Here is an 18023-nt window from a genome sequence, read left to right as displayed (position 1 = left end):
TGAACTCCATCCTCATCTCTACAAGTGCAGTTTCAATGTTGTCTGTTTGCCCAAGGATAACTATTAAGAGTTTGGTTAGTATTCAGAATTGCCTCAGTCACAGAATAAGGTCTCAACATCTGTCTCTTGTGTTTGTTACTCTCTTTGATATCTAATACATTTCTCAGTCAATAGATGTTAGTGAGTTAGTGGGAAATAGCCTATTAGCTATATTAATAAAATGTTATGTTTAAACTACACAGCGAGATAATATCCAATGTTTGTTCTATCTTAGATAAATATAACTTGAAATAAAATAAAATCTGTTGATTCCATTCATTTAATGTGGTAAAACATAGTCACCAAAACGAGGTCCATTAGAAATGGTTTCTATTAGTTATGCATAGTGAGGTACTTCTCTAACCCCAGTGCTATAGAGATTCAGACAAGAGGATTTTGGCGAATTTCAGGCCAAGCTGAGCTACACAGTGAATTCAAAACCAGATGGGCCTATACAGACAATTTTGTCATAGAATATTTTACAATAAAAATAACCTCAGCAACTATGTATTGTGGTGTAAGGATGTTGTGTTAGCTCAGTTCCTGATGAAAGCTATCAAGCATTTCATGTGAAAACACAGGCATATATTGATGTGAACATATATGAGGTAAATGTGAATAACTTCTATCAAGAAACAGAATTGTGTATAATTTGAAAACCTTCAAATGAGACAGCTTGAAATTGTTGTACCAAATGCATATGTCAAACTTTCTTTTGCCCCATAGAAATGTATTTACTACAGAAAGAGAACTCTCTGCTAAGAAAAATGTTTTGTTTGACAATTTGTTCCTAAACAGAAGCTTGCCATGCCTCTTCTCACTTGAAAATAATTAAGCTATACTGCTAATGAAGTACCATAAAATACAACCAGGACTTTTTATTAAACATAGTGATATTTAACAGAAATTTGCATTTGAATTACATGTAATTTATACATATGGCAGCAAAAGATCTTTCTATATTATTTTATTCTGTTGCACTAGAGATAGTACCTAGGGTCTGAATATAGTAGGCAAGAATCCTTCCACTGAACAATATTTCTAGCCATCAAAAAAAAATCCTTTTCTGGAGACAGAATCTTAAATATTAGATAGGGTGATGATCAAGGTATTCCTATGCTGCCCAGGTTGACTCCAAGTAATCTCCGATTCCAGCTTTCCCAACAGCAAGGACTATAGGTTCTTACCATTGCAAACTACCAGATATACATTCTTTTGTGTGTGTGTGTGTGTGTGTGTGTGTGTGTGTGTGTGTGTGTGTGTGTGAAATTTAAAAGAACTTTAGTCAGGCTCCTTCTGGTCCGTGCCAGTTTACCTTGGGTGTTAACTCTGCAGCCAGTCCCACAGCACCCAGAGGAGACTCCTCCACAGGTGCTCTAGCACACCAAGGATCATAGGATGAGGAGTGAGTAGGACACAGCATCTGTTGCAACACCACTGGGAGTAACTAGAACCAGCAGGACCCAGGGAAGTAGGAACCCCGCCCGACCAAGAACACATTAAAATGATCATTCACCATGGTCAAGTAGTCTTCATCCCAGGGATGCAGGCATGGTTCAATATATGGAAATTGATCAATATAATCCAATACATAAACAAACTCAAAGAAAAAAAAAAACCACATGATTAGATGCTGAAAAAGCATTTGACAAAATTCAGCATCTCTTTATGTTAAAAGTCTTGGAAAGATCAGGAATTCAAGGCCCATACCCAAACATAGTAAAAGCAATATACAGCAAACCAGTAGCCAACATCAAGATAAATGGAGATAAACTTGAAGCAATCCCACTAAAATCAGGGACTAGACAAGGCTACCCACTCTCTTCCTACCTATTCAATATAGTACTCAAAGTCCTAGCTACAGCTATTAGACAACAAAAGGAGGTCAAAGGGATAAAAATTGGAAAAGAAGTCAATCTATCACTATTTGCAAATGATATGATAGTATACTTAAGCGACTCCAAAAATTCCATCAGAGAACTCTTAAAGCTGATAAACAACTTCAGCAAAGTGGCTGGATATAAAATTAACTCAAACAAATCAGTAGCCTTCCTCTACTCAAAAGATACTGAGAAAGAAATTAGGGAAATGACACCCTTCACAATCATCACAAATAACAGAAAATACCTCAGTGTGACTCTAACCAAGCAAGTAAAAAATCTGTATGACAAGAACTTCAAGATCTCCCATGCTCATGGATTGGCAGAATTAATATAGTACAAATGGCCAAGTTGTCAAAAGAAATCTACAGATTCAATGCAATCCTCATCAAAATTCCAAATTTTCATAGTTAGAAACAGCAATTTGCAAATTTATTTGGAATAACAAAAAACCCAGGGTAGCGAAAACTATTCTCAGTAATAAAAGAACTTCTTGGGGAATCACCATCCCCAACCTTAAGCTGTATTACAGAACAATTGTGATAAAAACTGCATGTTATTGGTACAGAGACAGGCAGGAAGATCAATGGAATAGAATTGAAGACCCAGAAATAAACCCATACACATATGGTCACTTGATATTTGACAAAGGAGCTAAAATCATTCAGTGGAAAAAAGACAGCATTTTAAACAAATGGTGCTGGTTCAACTGGTGGTCAGCATGTAGAAAAATGCAAATCGATTCATTCTTATCTCCTTGTACAAAGCTCAAGTCCAAGTGGATCAAGGACCTCCACATAAAACCAGGTACACTGAAACTTACAGAGGAGAAAGTGGGAGAAACTTACAGAGAAGAGCCTCAAACACATGGGCATAGGGGGAAAATTCCTGAACAGAACACCAATTGCTTATGCTCTAAGATCAAGAATAAACAAATTGAACCTTATAAAATTGCAAAGCTTCTGTAAGGCAAAGGACACTGTCAATAGGACAAAGAGGCCACCAACAGATTGGGAAAAGATCTTTACAAATCCTACATCCAAAAGAGAGCTAATATACAATATATAAAAAGAACTTAAGAAGTTAGCCTCCAGAGAATCAAATAACCCCATTAAAAATGGGGTACAGAGCTAAACAAATAATTTTCAACTGAGGAATATGGAATGGCTGAGAAGCACCTAAAGAAATGTTCAACATCCTTAGTCATCAGGGAAAGGCAAATCAAAACAACCCTGATATTCTACCTCACTCCAGTCACAATGGCTAAAATAAAAACTCAGGTGACAGCAGATGCTGGGGAGAATGCAGAGAAAGAGGAACACTCCTCCATTGTTGGTGGGATTGCAAGCTGGTACAACCCCTCTGGAAATCAGTCTGGTGGTTCCTCAGAAAATTGGACATAGAACTACCTGAGGACTCAGCAATACTACACCTGGGCATATAATCAGAAGATGCTCCAACATGCAGTAAGGATACATGCTCCACTATGTTCATAGCAGCCTTAATTATAATAGGAACTGGAAAGAACCCAGATGTCCCTCAACAGAGAAATGGATACAAAAAATGTGGTACATTTACACAATGGAGTACTACTCAGCAATTAAAAAAAATGAATTCATGAAATTCTTAGGCAAATGGATGGAACTAGAAAATATCATCCTGAGTGAGGTAACCCAATCACAAAAGAACACACATGATATGCACTCACTGATAAGTGGGTATTAGCCCCAAAGATCCAAATAACCAAGTTTCAATTCACAGACCACATGAAGCTCAAGAAGAAGGAAGACCAAAGTGTGGGTGCTTCTGTCTCCTTTAGAAGGAGTACAAAATACTCACAGGAGCAAATATGGAGATAAAGTATAGAGCAGAGACTGAAGGAAAGGCCATTCAGAGACTGTCTGACCTGGGGATTCATCCCATATACAGTTACCAAATTCAGACACTATTGTGGATGCCAAGAAGTGCTTGCTGATCAGAGCCTGAGGTGTCCATCTCCTGAGAGACCCTGCCAGAGCCTTACAAATACAGAGGTAGATGCTGCTGGCAGTCAACCATTGGACTGAACGTAGGGTCCCTAGTAGAAGAGTTAGAGAAGGGATTGAAGGAGTTGAAGGGGTTTGCAACCCCATAGGAAGAACAACAATATCAACCAACCAGCCCCCCCCCCAGAACTCCCAGGGACTAAGCCATCAACAAAAGGGTACACATGGCTCCAGCTGCATATGTAGCAGACGATGGCCTTGTCATGCATCAGTGGGAGAGGTCCTTGTTCCTATGAGGGCTCAGTAAATACCCCAGTGTAGGGGAATCAAGGGTGGGGAGTTGCAAGTGGGTGGGTGGGTGGGTAGAGGAACACTCACATAGAGGTGTAAGACCCCCTTTCGGGGACCCCCACTCTAGCCTCGGGAGAGAGAGAGAACCCAAAGAAACATGAGAATCCTTTCTTGTTGTAAACACATGAGGCAGTTTAATGACAGAGCTCTGGGTCAAAACGTATCTAACACAGGAGACAGTGGATTCGACCCCAAGGCTCGAAAACTAGGGGGTCTTAATGGGGTAAGGGGCTTAGGGGTGTGGAATTCAGCATAGTGACACACTATTGGCTTATTTAAACATTAACAGAAGAATTACATGTACGTGCAGGGTGTCAGAGTTCTGTGAGTTGTTGACTCAGTTCAGATAGCCTGTTATGTCCTCACATTCCTCTTTATCTTTAAGGTTAAGCTGTTCTCAGGAATGTTTTAGCTACGGGGCATACCCGGGTTTGTTTTTCTTTTTTCTCAGCCCCAGGCAGCCTCTAGGCTCACAAACAACCAGCAATTTCTGAGTACTTTATATGACTTACAGGTCTTGAAATTTCATCTTTCAGAGGCAGGGGGATAGAGGATGGAATAGGGGGGTTTCCTTTCTGGGAGGGGCGGAAACCAGGAAAGGGGATAACACTGAAATGTAAATAAAGAAAATATCCAATAAAAAAAGAAGAAAAAAAGAACTCTAAAGCACATTAGTGCATTATCACTAAATTCCTGAAGGCAGTGTTAGGAATGAGTTGCTATGGTCCATTTTCAGTATGAAGTGTGCTAAAATGTTCCTGAGCTGCAGATAAGCAGGCATCCCCAGGCTCATCTCTCTCCTCTCTAAAGGCTGGAGTCAACTTATCTCACAACTCTGTAGAGTTGGAAAATTACATGTAGTCTGTTATGCAACTAAGTCTAGATGAAAGAAGGAGGGCAATGTGAAGTCCTAAATTATTTTTTAAGTAAGGTACTATATCCTAAATCAATAAGATGGGGATTTGAGAGCAAGTCTGTTCATGAGAGAGAGAGGACAAACTTTTCTTGTATTTAGGGGACTTTAAAAGCTATTGTCGGGCTGGTGAGATGGCTCAGCGGTTAAGAGCACCCGACTGCTCTTCTGAAGGTCCTGAGTTCAAGTCCCAGCAACCATATGGTAGCTCACAACCATCCGTAAGGAGATCTGACTCCCTCTTCTGAAGTGTGTGAAGTGTCTTCTGAAGTGTCTGAAGACAGCTGCAGTGTACTTAGATATAATAAATAAATAAATCTTTAAAAAAAAAAAAAGCTATTGTCTTGAGCCAGGTAACCATGTTAGCTACTTTTGTCTTTTCTCTGTGGTCATGTCCTTTTTCTGCCGTGGAAATGTACATTGGAAACTGCTTCATATTCATAAATCTGTTGACTTTATTACTACATTATCTTTAACAGTGGTCATGATAAACTGGGTCTTGTGCTGTTCTGGAAACCAGTGTTATTCTGTGGATGAAATCTGAAGGGAATCTGTCTGCACCGACTGACTGGCTGGTTAGAACTTCAGTACTGTAGAGAGGTTAGAACGCTGCAAGCCCAGAGGCTAATTAACTTACCTTGGCCTAGCTTTAGCCCAGGGGAACAGTCATTTCTTGTCCACCTCTACTTTAAAACTAACATCCCATGACTAACAGATTAAACTAACCTTTGGAATCTATTGACTGACTTAGATGACTTCTAGCAACCACAAAGCTAAGAATGTCACGAGATAGTATCTCAAGCCTATTCAAAAACCTCCATCTTGCTGGTAACCGCCTCTCTGATATACCTACCAATGGACTTTAAACTTGCCTTGATTTACGACTTTCTTTGTTCTGTGAAACTCTAAGACTGCTTCCGCATTGGAACATGGAATTTGAGGTTGTCTAAATCTGTGTTCCTGGGCCATGGTTACTCAAAAGGGCTGCAGAAGAAACTTTTATTCCCTTTAAGGTGAGAGCTGCGCTTCCTTATTGCTTGAACAGCGCTCCCGGCAAGCTGATTCGCTTCTTCCAAGAGCCGGCGGTGCATCTGGAATTCCGGCTTCTCAGTCATTTTCAAAGCTGGGTTTCCTTACCTAAAGTTTGCAGCGCGGTAGCCTGGGAGACTTTGGCTCTTGAAAGTGTGGTGAGTAACAGCCAGACTGTTCTTCCAGCATCCCAGGGCGTGGTCGGTAAGTAAGCTGATGAGGCGTTTCTGAGGTTCAGGTGAGCCAGGCAGGTGCACTCTGCCTTCCCCTGGGCCAATGGGCGACGCCGGTCCCCCCCAAGCCTCTTCGGCGCTCGGGCGGGACCGCGCTGCACTCTGGCGATTGGCTGTGCAGCGGGGGCGGCCTGGGCCGGCCGCTGCCGGAGAGTCCGACGACGGAGTCGGAGCGCAGGCCCGGGAAGCGAGGCCTGCGCGGGGAGGGAGCGCAGGGAGTCGCGCAACCTGGACGCGCGCGGGGCAAGGCTTGCGGGAGTGACCGCAGGCCACCATGAACAGCGAGAGCGACCATAACTTCAGGCGGGTGGCCATCCGGCGGAAGTCAGGCTCCTACCTGCCGCCCGGGATCCCCCGGCCCTGGAGCAGGCCTTCGCCGCAATTGCGGCGCCTTGACCGTGTCGCGCAACCCAGCCAGGCCGCAGGTAATGCGTGGGTGAGCGGAGCGAGGGCGTGCCGCGTGTTGGGGGGCCGGCGGGGGGCGTGCCGCGCGTGTTGGGGGCGTGACGCCTGTGTTGGGGACTGGCGGAGGGCGTGCCGCGTGTTGGGGGCTTGACGGGGTGTTAGGAGTGGAGTGGGTGTGGGTGTGTGCCTTTGGCTGTTGAGGACCTGGGGGAAAGGGCTGCCTTCTGTTGTGAAAGGGATCCTCACAGGTTAGTTACCCCGCAGGACACTATTCCTAGTTAGTTTGTTCTTTCTCCCAAAGCTTCAAGAATATGGCCAGCTTGTTCTTAAAAAACTAAAGGTGTGCCCTTAGAAAAAGCTTTATTAGGAATTGTACAACCTATTTTTCAATATACTGCTGTTTAAGATTCACCAAATTCCTCTGCTCAGTTGACCTTAGTTCCCTGGCGCTCCCTTCCCGAGGGCAAAAGTCAAACACTCAGATAATGTTTATGTTTTTGAATATTTTGAATCTTAAAAAGAAATCTCACCCTTCTTTACTTTCATTTTGTAATGATTGAGCAAGCAGCTTTGTGTTTTTATCAATATGATCAATGTCGAGACTGGTAAATATGCTGTCTATTCCTTGTCCCGAAGCTATAGAAGGCACATGACAGAAAATCGTGATGGATGGTGTGTTAAGTGTGTGTTCACGTTAGATAAGTCAGGATGTGAGATGATGCATGAACTGGATCACGGAGAGTCCTCTGTAATCATTTCCTGTAGAAGTAAGAAACTGATAAAGTATTCTGGAGATCTCTTCCAGTTCTAGCTGTGATTCACCAAACTGAATGAAAATGTTATTAAGTGAAAATGGTTTGCTTTGTCATCGCATTTTGTCACCCGTTGTTTTCAGCACAGACACTGGTCTGATGCCTCTGTTATGTTACTAGATTTATTTTCAAATGCTTTGAAGAGACGATCAAAATATGAAACATCCTCTTTCAAGAGTCACAGTATAGTCTATAAATTATTTCTGCAAAGCAGCTATGCTTGTAGGAGAAAGGGTTCTGTTTGCTCTTTTATTTATTTGTGCCCTCCCCATTCCCCCACCCCCATACTGGGAGTAGAATTCAGGGCACTTGGGTAAGCAGGCTACTACTCACTATGCCCAGCTATCCTGGTTTTTTGTTTGTTTGTTTGTTTGTTTTTTGGTTTTTTTTCCATCCATTGCTGAAGTCTTCTCCTCCTAATTTTTAAATTTGGTCTTCTCCTCCTAATTTTTATTTTTATTTTTTTAAATATATATTTATTTGAGTATACTATAGCTGTCTTCAGACATACCAAAAGAGGGCATCAGATCCTATTACAGATGGCTGTGAGCCAGCCACCATGTGGTTGCAGGGAATTGAACTCAGGACCTCTGGAAGAGCAGTCAGTGCTCTTAACCACTGAGCCATTCCTCCAGCCCTCCTTCTAATTTTTAAATTCAAAGGGAATCTCTAGCAATTTCAGAAATAGAGTACCACCGGGCAGTGGTGGCGCACACCTTTAATCCTAGTACTTGGGAGGCAGAGGCAGGTGGATTTCTGAGTTTGAGGCCAGCCTGGTCTACAGAGTGAGTTCCAGGACAGCCAGGGCTATACAGAGAAACCCTTTCTCGAAAAACAAAACAAAACAAACCAACAAACAAAAACAAAACAAAAAAAGATTTATTTACAGGGATCCATACCATAATCAACCACCAAACGCAGGCACTATTGCATATGCCAGCAAGATTTTACCAACAGGACCCTGATATAGCTGTCTCTTGTGAGGCTATGCCAGTGCCTGGCAGATACAGAAGTGGATGCTCACAGTCATCTATTGGATGGAACACAGGGCCCCCAATGGAAGAGCTAGAGAAAATACCCAAGGAGCTAAAGGGGCCTGCAACCCTATAGAAGGAACAAAAACATGACCTAACCAGTACCCCCCAGAGCTGTGTCTCTAGTTACATATGTAGCAGAAGATGGCCTAGTCGGCCATCAATGGAAGGAGAGGCCCTTGGTCTTGTAAAGATTATATGCCCCAATATAGGGGAATGTCAGGGCCAGGAAGCAGGAGTGGGTGGGTTGGGGACCAGGGTGGGCAGAGGGTATAAGGGACTTTTGGGATAGCATTTGAATTGTAAATGAAGAAAATATCTAATAGAAATTTGTTTAAATAATAATAAAAAAAGAAATAGAGTACCTATGAACAGTAGAGAAGGCTCAGCAGGTAAATTAGATGCTTGCTTCCAAACGTATGACCTGAGTTCCATCCCTGGTACCTGCATGATGGAAGAAGAGAATCAGTTCTGGTGGGAGGTGCACACATGAGTGCTCCCCCATACAATGAGGAAATGCAGTTTTAAGAGAAGTAAAGAGCTTACAGCAGAGCCTTCTAGTTTTGTTATATTGTATCAGTATTGCCCTTCTAGTTTTGTTATATTGTATCAGTATTGCCCTTCCTGTGAGTCAGCCTTTTCTCGTATTATTGTCAACCTTGGGAAAGAATTACTTGTATCTGAATAGGTGTGGCTGCTCCCTTCACACAATAAAATCTGTAGCAACTGAAGGAAAAGGACCTAGTTTTCTAAAACACCTGTTGAAAGTAAAGAATGTAAGAAAAAAGTGTAGAATGTTTCTTCCTTTGAATCAAATCTGACTTTCCTTATTAAATCTCCCCAAACCATCCATTATTAAATAACTGTTTCCTTCATGGAAAAAATAAGCCAAATTAAATTCTTGGGAAGTGCCAGTTCCTTCGGGGGGAAAAATTTATATGTGGGAGCCGCACAATTGAGATGAATCAGAGTGGACAGTCTTCCAGAGGAATGTTACTTTTCTTAAGGAAGGAAGAAAGTAAAAGAAGAACAAGAACTTGGTGGAAACTCTTGTGGTTCCAGGATTTGGAAGACTGAGCAATGAAGGTTGCTGTGAAGGCCAGCATAGGCTGAGGCTCTGCCTCAAAACCAAGCAAGCAGTGACAACAAAATCAAAACAACACCACCAAGTGGACAAAAAGAGAACTCAGCTGTCACTGTTTAGCCACTGTTCTGTGGCTATGAAACTCTCTTTTAAACAGTACTCTTATTGTGTGTCAAAAATAATAAAAACAAAGTCTACAGACTGCATCTCTGCTTTTGACTAGATGTTAAGTATTCACATGAGGGAGGTGAAGTTTAAAATGTTGAAGACAGAAGTTTGGGAGTCATGTAGCACTCGTGAATCCGGTTCCATCACTAGCTATGAGATTCCCCTGCACAGTGGAAGTGGTGATACTCAATAGGACTGGGATGGTGAAAGTAAGGTTACACACATCAGTTGTCAGGAGCCATTTATTCATTCCTGTGTCTCCCCAAATCTGCCACTAAGAAATTCTTTAGTATCACTTGAACGAACAAATGACTATTCTCCCCCTACATGCTACAGTAGCTATTATCATAGAATGTCTTTTTTTTTTAAAAGAAATTTGTTGTGATACACATAAATATAGATGTACATAAATTTATTTCACAAAAATCATACTAGTAAGAGGATTGATGTACAAAGAGAGTCATTAAGTTGATTGGAGAAATTAACTGGTGATTTGGGGCCAGGATTCAAACCTGAAGGTGTCTAGCTTGAGGATGTTTACTATCCCCTTAGGCAGTGTTTTCAAGACTCCTAAGGAAGTGCTTGAGAGCACTCAGAATTAAGAGTAAGAGACTCAGGTAGTCCTTTGTCTTGGAAGGAGTATTTTGACAATTGTGGACCCACTGTTTAATTTTTAAAAGAATTTTATTTTATGTGTATTTGTGTTTTGCCTGCATGTTGATCTATGCACCATGTGCATGCCTGGTGCCCAAGGCGGCAGGAAGGCATTAGATCACCAAGTACTGGAGTCACGGACTGTTGTGAGCCACCGTGTGGGTGCTAAGAATTGACCCTCTAGTGCTCTGGAAGACCAGAGCACTTAACTGCTGAGCCATCTCTCCAGCCTCTGAATTAATGTTTTAAGATTTAGAAGACAGCCAAGCATGGTTACCTGTACCTGTAATTCTAGCATATGGACGCTGAGGCAAGAAGGTTATCATACTTTCAAAGCCCACAAGTGAGTTATTAGCTGCAGGTCAGTCTGGTCTGAAGACTGAGATTCTGTCTCAGACCAGCTCAAGAAGCCATTTGGTTACTCATGCTCTCAAGATCGATTTCTTCATGGGGAAAATTGGTCGTTGCAGAACAGTTTCTTCCCATGGATTCTAATTCGCAGCAGGAACTCAGATGACGTCTTCTCTACAGGCTTCTGGGTTGGTAGGAGGCATTCATTCACACACACCTGAAGTATTCACACCTCATACTTAAAGACATTGCTATGTTACACACAGAGGTGGACAGTGGAGGATGCTTATTGAGGGGTTAAAGACAGCCCAGGATAATTTGATTTATACATTCTAAAGAATACAGACAGTGTAAGATGAAAATGTTTTTGTTGACAGGTGAGATTTTTATCCTGTTTATATTGTAATTATTGAGTATTTATACTTTTACCATCTTATTTGGGGCTTTATCCAGCCTTTTTGTAGGCTTTCCTTTTTCCTCCTGTGGAGTGGAACATATGGAGGGCTTGGGATTGAGGCCATTGTTCCTACTCAGTGTTGTTTCTGCTAACTCAGTAGCTTATTTCTTTTCCTACCCCATTATCTCATGAAGTGCCTGCAGTGAGAACAACAGTCTGTAGAAAACGGAAGTTTGCAGGGGGAAAAAGTCTCTTGTATAGAGTTCAGCCCATGGTCGAGAGTCTACAAAGTTGATTGACTAATGAGAGTTGTAGTGTTTAGGGCCTTACGTCTAAAGAGGCTTTCCCATTGAGGGACATTGCATGAAGTGGGTAGAAAGGAGCATTGTATTCTGGAAAGCCTTTAATAACATAGTCTACATTTCTCAGCTGTCTCTCCATCTTGTTTTCTTCCCAGAAATGTGTTCTACTGGATTTAGCACTCATAGTCCAGACTGTAATTCCAGAGGTGGAAGTATGTATGGAGGCCCAGTTCAAGAAGTTTTAGAGAGAACAGTGTTTCTGTTGGTAGTGTGTGCCATTTTGGCAAAGAAAAGAATCTGTCTGTTTTTTGCCCTTGTCCTAAGAATTTACCCAAGGCTGAATTAAAAAGTAAGGGGTATCCAAAAACAAAACAAAACAAAACAAAACAAAACAAAACAACAAAAGAGCAGGGTGTGGTGGCTCACACCTTTAACCCCAGCACTTGGGAGGCAAAGGCAGGTGAATTTCTGAGTTCCAGGCCAGCCTGGTCTACAGAGTGAGTTCCAGGACAGCCAGGGCTATACAGAGAAACCTTGTCTCGAAAAGCCAAAACCAAAAAAAAAAAAAAAAAAAAAAAAAAAAAAGTAAGGGACAGGATTTTGGCAGAGAAAAAATTTAAGACTGTAAATAATGTTGAGCCTATAAAATGCTTATGCAGTTCTATAGAGCTCTTATGCAGCTCTACAGAGAAGAGCAAATGGGACTAAAAGAAATACAAAATATACAGTTTGGAGAAAAAAAAGAATGTTAAGAAGATTAATGCCTGTGGTGGTTTGAATATGTCCCAGGGAGTGGCACCATTAGAAGGTGTGGTCTTGTTGGAGTAGGTGTGGTCTTGTTGGAGGAAGTGTGCCACTGTGGGGGAGGGCTTTGAGACCCCCCCTAGCTGCCTGAGGAGTCAGTCAGTCTTCTAGCTGCCTTCTGAACAAGATGTAGCTCCTCAGCTCCTCCAGTGCCATGCCTTTCTGGACACTGCCATGCTCTCGCCTTGATGGTAATGGACTGAACCTCTGAACCTAGAAGCCAGTCCCAATTAAATGCTGTCCTTTATAAGAGTTGCCTTGGTCATTGTGTCTCTTCACAGCAATGAAACCCTAAAAAAAAAAAAAAAAAAATGCCACTAAGTGGCTATTTCCTCCTATGTACTAGAACATTGGGAAGGGTGCCTTCAGGGTAAGATCCCCTCCTGGCTAAGTTTACAACTTGTGAAAGAAGAAAGCCTAAGAGGTGGCTCATTTCTAGAAAGCAATTGCTTTAACATACAAAAACTGCTGCTAATGGAGTCAAAGAGTCTGAGAGTCCATCCTAAGTTTGCAGCCAAATTTGGCAGGATTGTTTATGTGTAACTGGCTTTGAAGGCATGAAAGATGCAAGAGAAAAGGACCTGATGGATATTTCCTGACAATTTTAGAGAGATGCTGAAGCAAGACAATACATTGCTGTGTAGTTCCTGTAAAGCAGTAGAGGCCATTGCATGAAACTGAAAGGTAAACATTTTGATGGCACCCCAAAATGTTAGATATGCCAGAGCCATAAGACTTCTGCCAGGGAGAGCTGTAGACTTGGAATAGAACCAGCCCAGGAAAGAATGTATGTTGTAGTCAAGAAAGCTGAAGGGGTGAAGCATATGAGCTGTGACACTGGGTATGGAGTTATAAGACCAATGTTTGCCCAGTTCAATTTTGGTTTTCCCACAGTCCAGTCTTTCCTCAATATGCCCTCCTTCTTCTATATTGGAATACAAGTGTACATTCTGTGTCATTATGTTTGTAATATATAATTTTTTTTATTTTACTGGAGGCTGTCTAGTAGTCTTGAAATGGTGTAGTCTAGGGGTCTTGATCAGGTTCATTTTCTCTGCCAGTTAAAAGCAGAGAATTAAAAGGCAGGAAATGTCTATAATATAAGTGGTAGCAGCAGAGAAATCACAAGCACTGCAGACAGAATCAGAGTTAAAGAATGTGTTTCCTGGGTGTGAGGAGACATATAAATGCAGCAATCACACAGAGAAAAGACCCTCTTCAAGGCAGAGTGGGGATTTGGAAAACTGACAGTCCAGTCTCTTTTACAGGCTTGGGGGGTTTCAAAGGCTCTGAAGAATTTTCTCTCCTATGTCAGGGTTGCTCTGTTTAGACACAGACTGGATGCTTGATTGGTCTGCAACTATGTGTGATATGTCTCAAACTGGCCTTGAGCCACAGGGGGCCTGCTTGTGGGAAACAAAAGCTGCTAGGCTCTTGTTTCAAGCCAGGAGGTCATCTTGTAAATTTACCACCCTTATTCCTTAGCCAGGCCTTTCCATGTGTCTTCCTACCAAGGAGTCTGTCTAACTCCTGGTTTCTCAGCCTTAGATCTCAAAAGAGACTTTGAACATTTGAACAGTATTAAGACTGTTAAAATTGTGGGACTTTTGAAGTTGGATTAAATAAGATAGCCATGAAACTATGGGAACCAGAGAATGAATGGGTGATTTGAAGGAGAAACATCCTTGTAGGCTCTGGTATTTGAACACTTGACATCCAGTTGGTGGGAATGTTTGGGAGTTTATTGACCCCTTAGGAGGTGCAGCCATGTTGTAAGTAATATAACAGTAGAGTCAAGCTTTGACAGTTTACAGATTTGACAGACTATCTGCTTCCTGGGTATGGATATGTACATTTCAGCTCTCTTCCTGTTTGGATGTATGCAGTGATGGACTTTTCTGGAGTAGTAAGTCAAAATAAACTCTTCAGCAAGTTGTTCTTGGAATTTTATCACAGCATGAAAAGTACAATGGCCAAAGAATATATAATGATCCAAAAATTTAGGTGACAGCAGATGCTGGTAAGGATGTGGAGAAAGAGGAACACTCCTCCACTGCTGGTGGGATTGCAAGCTTGTACAACCACTCTGGAAGTCAGTCTGGAGGTTCCTCAGAAAATTGGACATAATACTATGGGAAGATCCAGCAATACCTCTCCTGGACATATACCCAGAAGAAGTTCCAACTGGTAATAAGAACACATGCTCCACTATGTTCATAGCAGCCTTATTTATAATAGCCAGAAGCTGGAAAGAACCCAGATGTCCCTCAACAGAAGAATGGATACAGAAAATGTGGTACATTTACACAGTGGAGTACTACTCAGCTATTAAAAACAATAAATTTATTAAATTCTTGGACAAATGGATGTATTTGGAGGATATCATCCTTAGTGAGGTAACCCAATCACAAAAGAAGTCATTAGATATGCACTCACTAATAAGTGGATATTAGCCCAGAAACATAGAACACCCGAGATACAATTTGCAAAGCACAAGAAAATCAAGAAGAGGGAAGACCAATGAATAGGTAGATACTTCATTCCTCCTTAGAATAGGGAACAAAATACCCATGAAAGGAGTTACAGAGACAAAGTTTGGAGCTAAGACGAAAGGATGGACTATCCAGAGACTACCCCACCCGGGAATCCATCCCATAATCAGCCACCAAACCCAGACACTATTGTACATGCCAGAAAGATTTTGTTTAAGGGACCCTGTTATAGCTGTCTCTTGTGAGGCTATGCCAGTGCCTGGCAAATACAGAAGTGGATGCTCACAGTCATCTATAAGACAGAACACGGGGCCCGCAATGGAGAAGCTAGAGAAAGCACCCAAGGAGCTCAAGAGGTCTGCAACCCTATAGGTGGAACAACAATATGAACTAACCAGTACCCCCAGAGCTCGTGTCTCTAGCTGCATATGTATCAGAAGATGGCCTAGTCGGCCAACACTGGGAAGAGAGGGCCCTTGGTATTGCAAACTTTATATTCCCCAGTACAGGGGAATGCCAGGGCCAAGAAGCGGGAGTGGGTGGGTAGGGGAACAGGGTGGAGGGAGGGTATAAGAAACTTTCGGGGTAGCATTTGAAATGTATATTAAGAAAATATCTAATAAAAAAATATAATTATCCTTCCTTAGCATGTCATCTGGACTTTGTACTTTGGGCAAACTTTTTGCTATTCTTGGGTGATTTCCAATTGGAATATTTGCCCTCGTCATAGATCTTTTCTGCATTGCTGTTGTGCTTAGACCTACCATACCCTTTAATCTATGCTGATGATAATTTATATCCCATGTGTGTGCAGTGAGCTCAACTGACCTTACACTTCTGACCTGGCATTTACTCTCCGTTTTGTAGCCCTCCTCCTAATCTGGAGCACAGTGAGCAGTCTTAGCCAGCATGGGGCTTCTTCTCTCCAGTTTATGTTTTTGACACCTTTCTTGAGTTTTAGGCTACTATAGTTATATGGCTCTGTTTTTCTCCATTAATCTACATGTCAGTTTTGTGCCTGATTACTCCCTTGGTAAAGGTAATTCTTGGGGTTTTGTTTTTGTTTTGATGCTATTAATGAGATTTTTTTCCTTAATTTCTCTCTCTGCAAGTGGTTTGTACTGTAAGATCAAGAATTAACAAACGGGACCTCATAAAATTGCAAAGCTTCTATAAGGCAAAGGACATTGTCAATAAGACAAAATGGCAACCAACAGATTGGGAAAAGATTTTTACCAATCCTAAATCCGATAGTTGACTAATATCCAATATATACAAAGAAGTCAAGACGTTAGACTCCAGAGAATGAAACAACCCTATTAAAAAATGGGCTACAGAGCTAAACAAAGAATTCTCAACTGAGAAATACCAAATGGCTGAGAAGCACCTAAAAAGATGTTCAACATCCTTAGTTATCAGGGAAATGGAAATGAAAACAACCCTGAGATTCCACCTCACTCCAGTCAGAATGGCTAAGATCAAAAACTCAGGTGACAGCTGATGCTGGCATAGATGTGGAGGAAGAGGAACTCTCCTCCGTTGGTGGTGGGATTGCAAGCTAGTACAACCACTCTGGAGATCAATTTGGCAGTTCCTCAGAAAATTGGACATAGTACTACTGGAAGATCCAGCAATATCCCTCTGGGGCATATGCCCAGAAGTTGCTGCAACATGTAATAAGGATACATGCTCCACTATATTCATAGCAGCCTCTTTTACAATAGTCAGGAGCTGTAAAGAACCCAGATGTTCTTCAACAGAGGAATGGATACAGAAAATGTGGTAAATTTACATAATGGAGTACTACTCAGGTATTAAAAATGATGAATTCATGAATTTCTTAGACAAATGAATGGATGTGGAGAATATCATCCTGAGTGAGGTAACCCAATCACTAAAGGACACACTTTATATGCACTCACTGATAAGTAGATATTAGCCCAGAAACTAGGAACACCCAAGATACAATTTGTAAAACACATGAAACTCAAGAAGGAAGACTAAAGTGTGGATACTTTGTTTCTTCTTAGAAGGGGGAACACAATACCCATGGAAGTAGTTACAGAGGCAAAGTGTGAAGCAGAGACTGAAGGAATGACCACCCAGAGACTGCCCCACCTGGGGATCCATTCCATAAACAACCACCAAAACCAGACACGATTATGGATTTCAACAAGAACTTGCTGACAGGAGCCTGATATAGTTGTCTCCTGAGAGGCTCTGCAAGTGCCTGACCAATACGGAAGTGGATGCTCACAGCCATCCATTGGACGGAGCACAGGGTCCCCAATGAAGGATCTAGAGAAAGTATCCAAGGAGCTGAAGGGGTTTGCAACTCCATAGGAGGAACAGCAATATGAACTAACCAGTATCTCCCAAGCTCCCTGGGATTAAACCACGAACCAAAGAAAACACTTGGTGGGACTCGTGGTTCTAGCTGCATATATAGCAGAGGATGGCCTAGTTGGTCATCAGTGGGAGGAGAGACCCTTGGTCCTGTGAAGGTCATATGCCCCAGTATAGGGGACTGCCAGTTCTAAGAATCAGGAGTGGGTGGGTTGGTGAGTAGGGGAGGGGGAAAGGGATAGGAGGTTTTTGGAGGGTAAACTAGGAATGGGGATAACATTTGAAATGTGAATAAAGAAAATATCTAATACAAAAAAAAGGTCATTGAGGTGGGCAGCTAGCTCCAGATACCAGCATTCCCACTTCAGAAATTCATTCTTACAATTCTATTTTTCTAGAACTGCTTTGCTGACAGTTTATAGCATATGGGGGGGGTCTCTAGAGGAAGATAACCAATAAAGCAAATATATATCCAAGAAGATTTGATTGTTTTAATATGATACAGGCTGGACTGTCTAATATTGGCTGTGTTTATACTAGAGATGCTAAGAATCTGGTATCTGCTCAGTCCACAAAACGTCTCTCAGGAATGTCAATCTGATGACAAAGCCTGGAGGATTCCTGAAGGCCACTGTGCTTCCGTCCATGTTGGATGGCTGTAGTACTTGAAATGAGGATGAGTCTCATAGGCTCATATATTTTAATGCTTAGCCACTAGAGAGTAAAACTGTTTGAGAAGAATTA

The 18023-nt window shown here is 41.9% G+C and overlaps 1 protein-coding gene across 4 annotated transcripts in view; it reads left to right on the top strand.

The window, feature by feature from the left end:
- The first annotated feature begins 6098 nt into the window (after positions 1–6098).
- Positions 6099–18023, top strand: part of Fgd4 (FYVE, RhoGEF and PH domain containing 4) — a 183625-nt gene continuing 171700 nt past the window's right edge. The window contains exon 1 of one of the 4 annotated variants that reach the window (XM_011245874.3): positions 6099–6181. Coding sequence is in view for 1 of the 4 variants with exons in the window: in NM_001301817.1 (NP_001288746.1) it covers positions 6705–6855 (151 nt within the window). In the remaining 3 variants the exon portion in view is untranslated. Of the gene's footprint in view, positions 6182–6292; positions 6402–6425; positions 6856–18023 lie in introns of those variants that run through there. The other 3 variants (XM_006522027.4, XR_875778.3, NM_001301817.1) reach the window with 3 other exon arrangements.

The sequence above is a fragment of the Mus musculus genome, chromosome 16, assembly GCF_000001635.26.
Source record: "Mus musculus strain C57BL/6J chromosome 16, GRCm38.p6 C57BL/6J".
NCBI lineage: Eukaryota > Metazoa > Chordata > Mammalia > Rodentia > Muridae > Mus > Mus musculus.
This window is presented reverse-complemented; position numbering and strand designations above follow the sequence as displayed.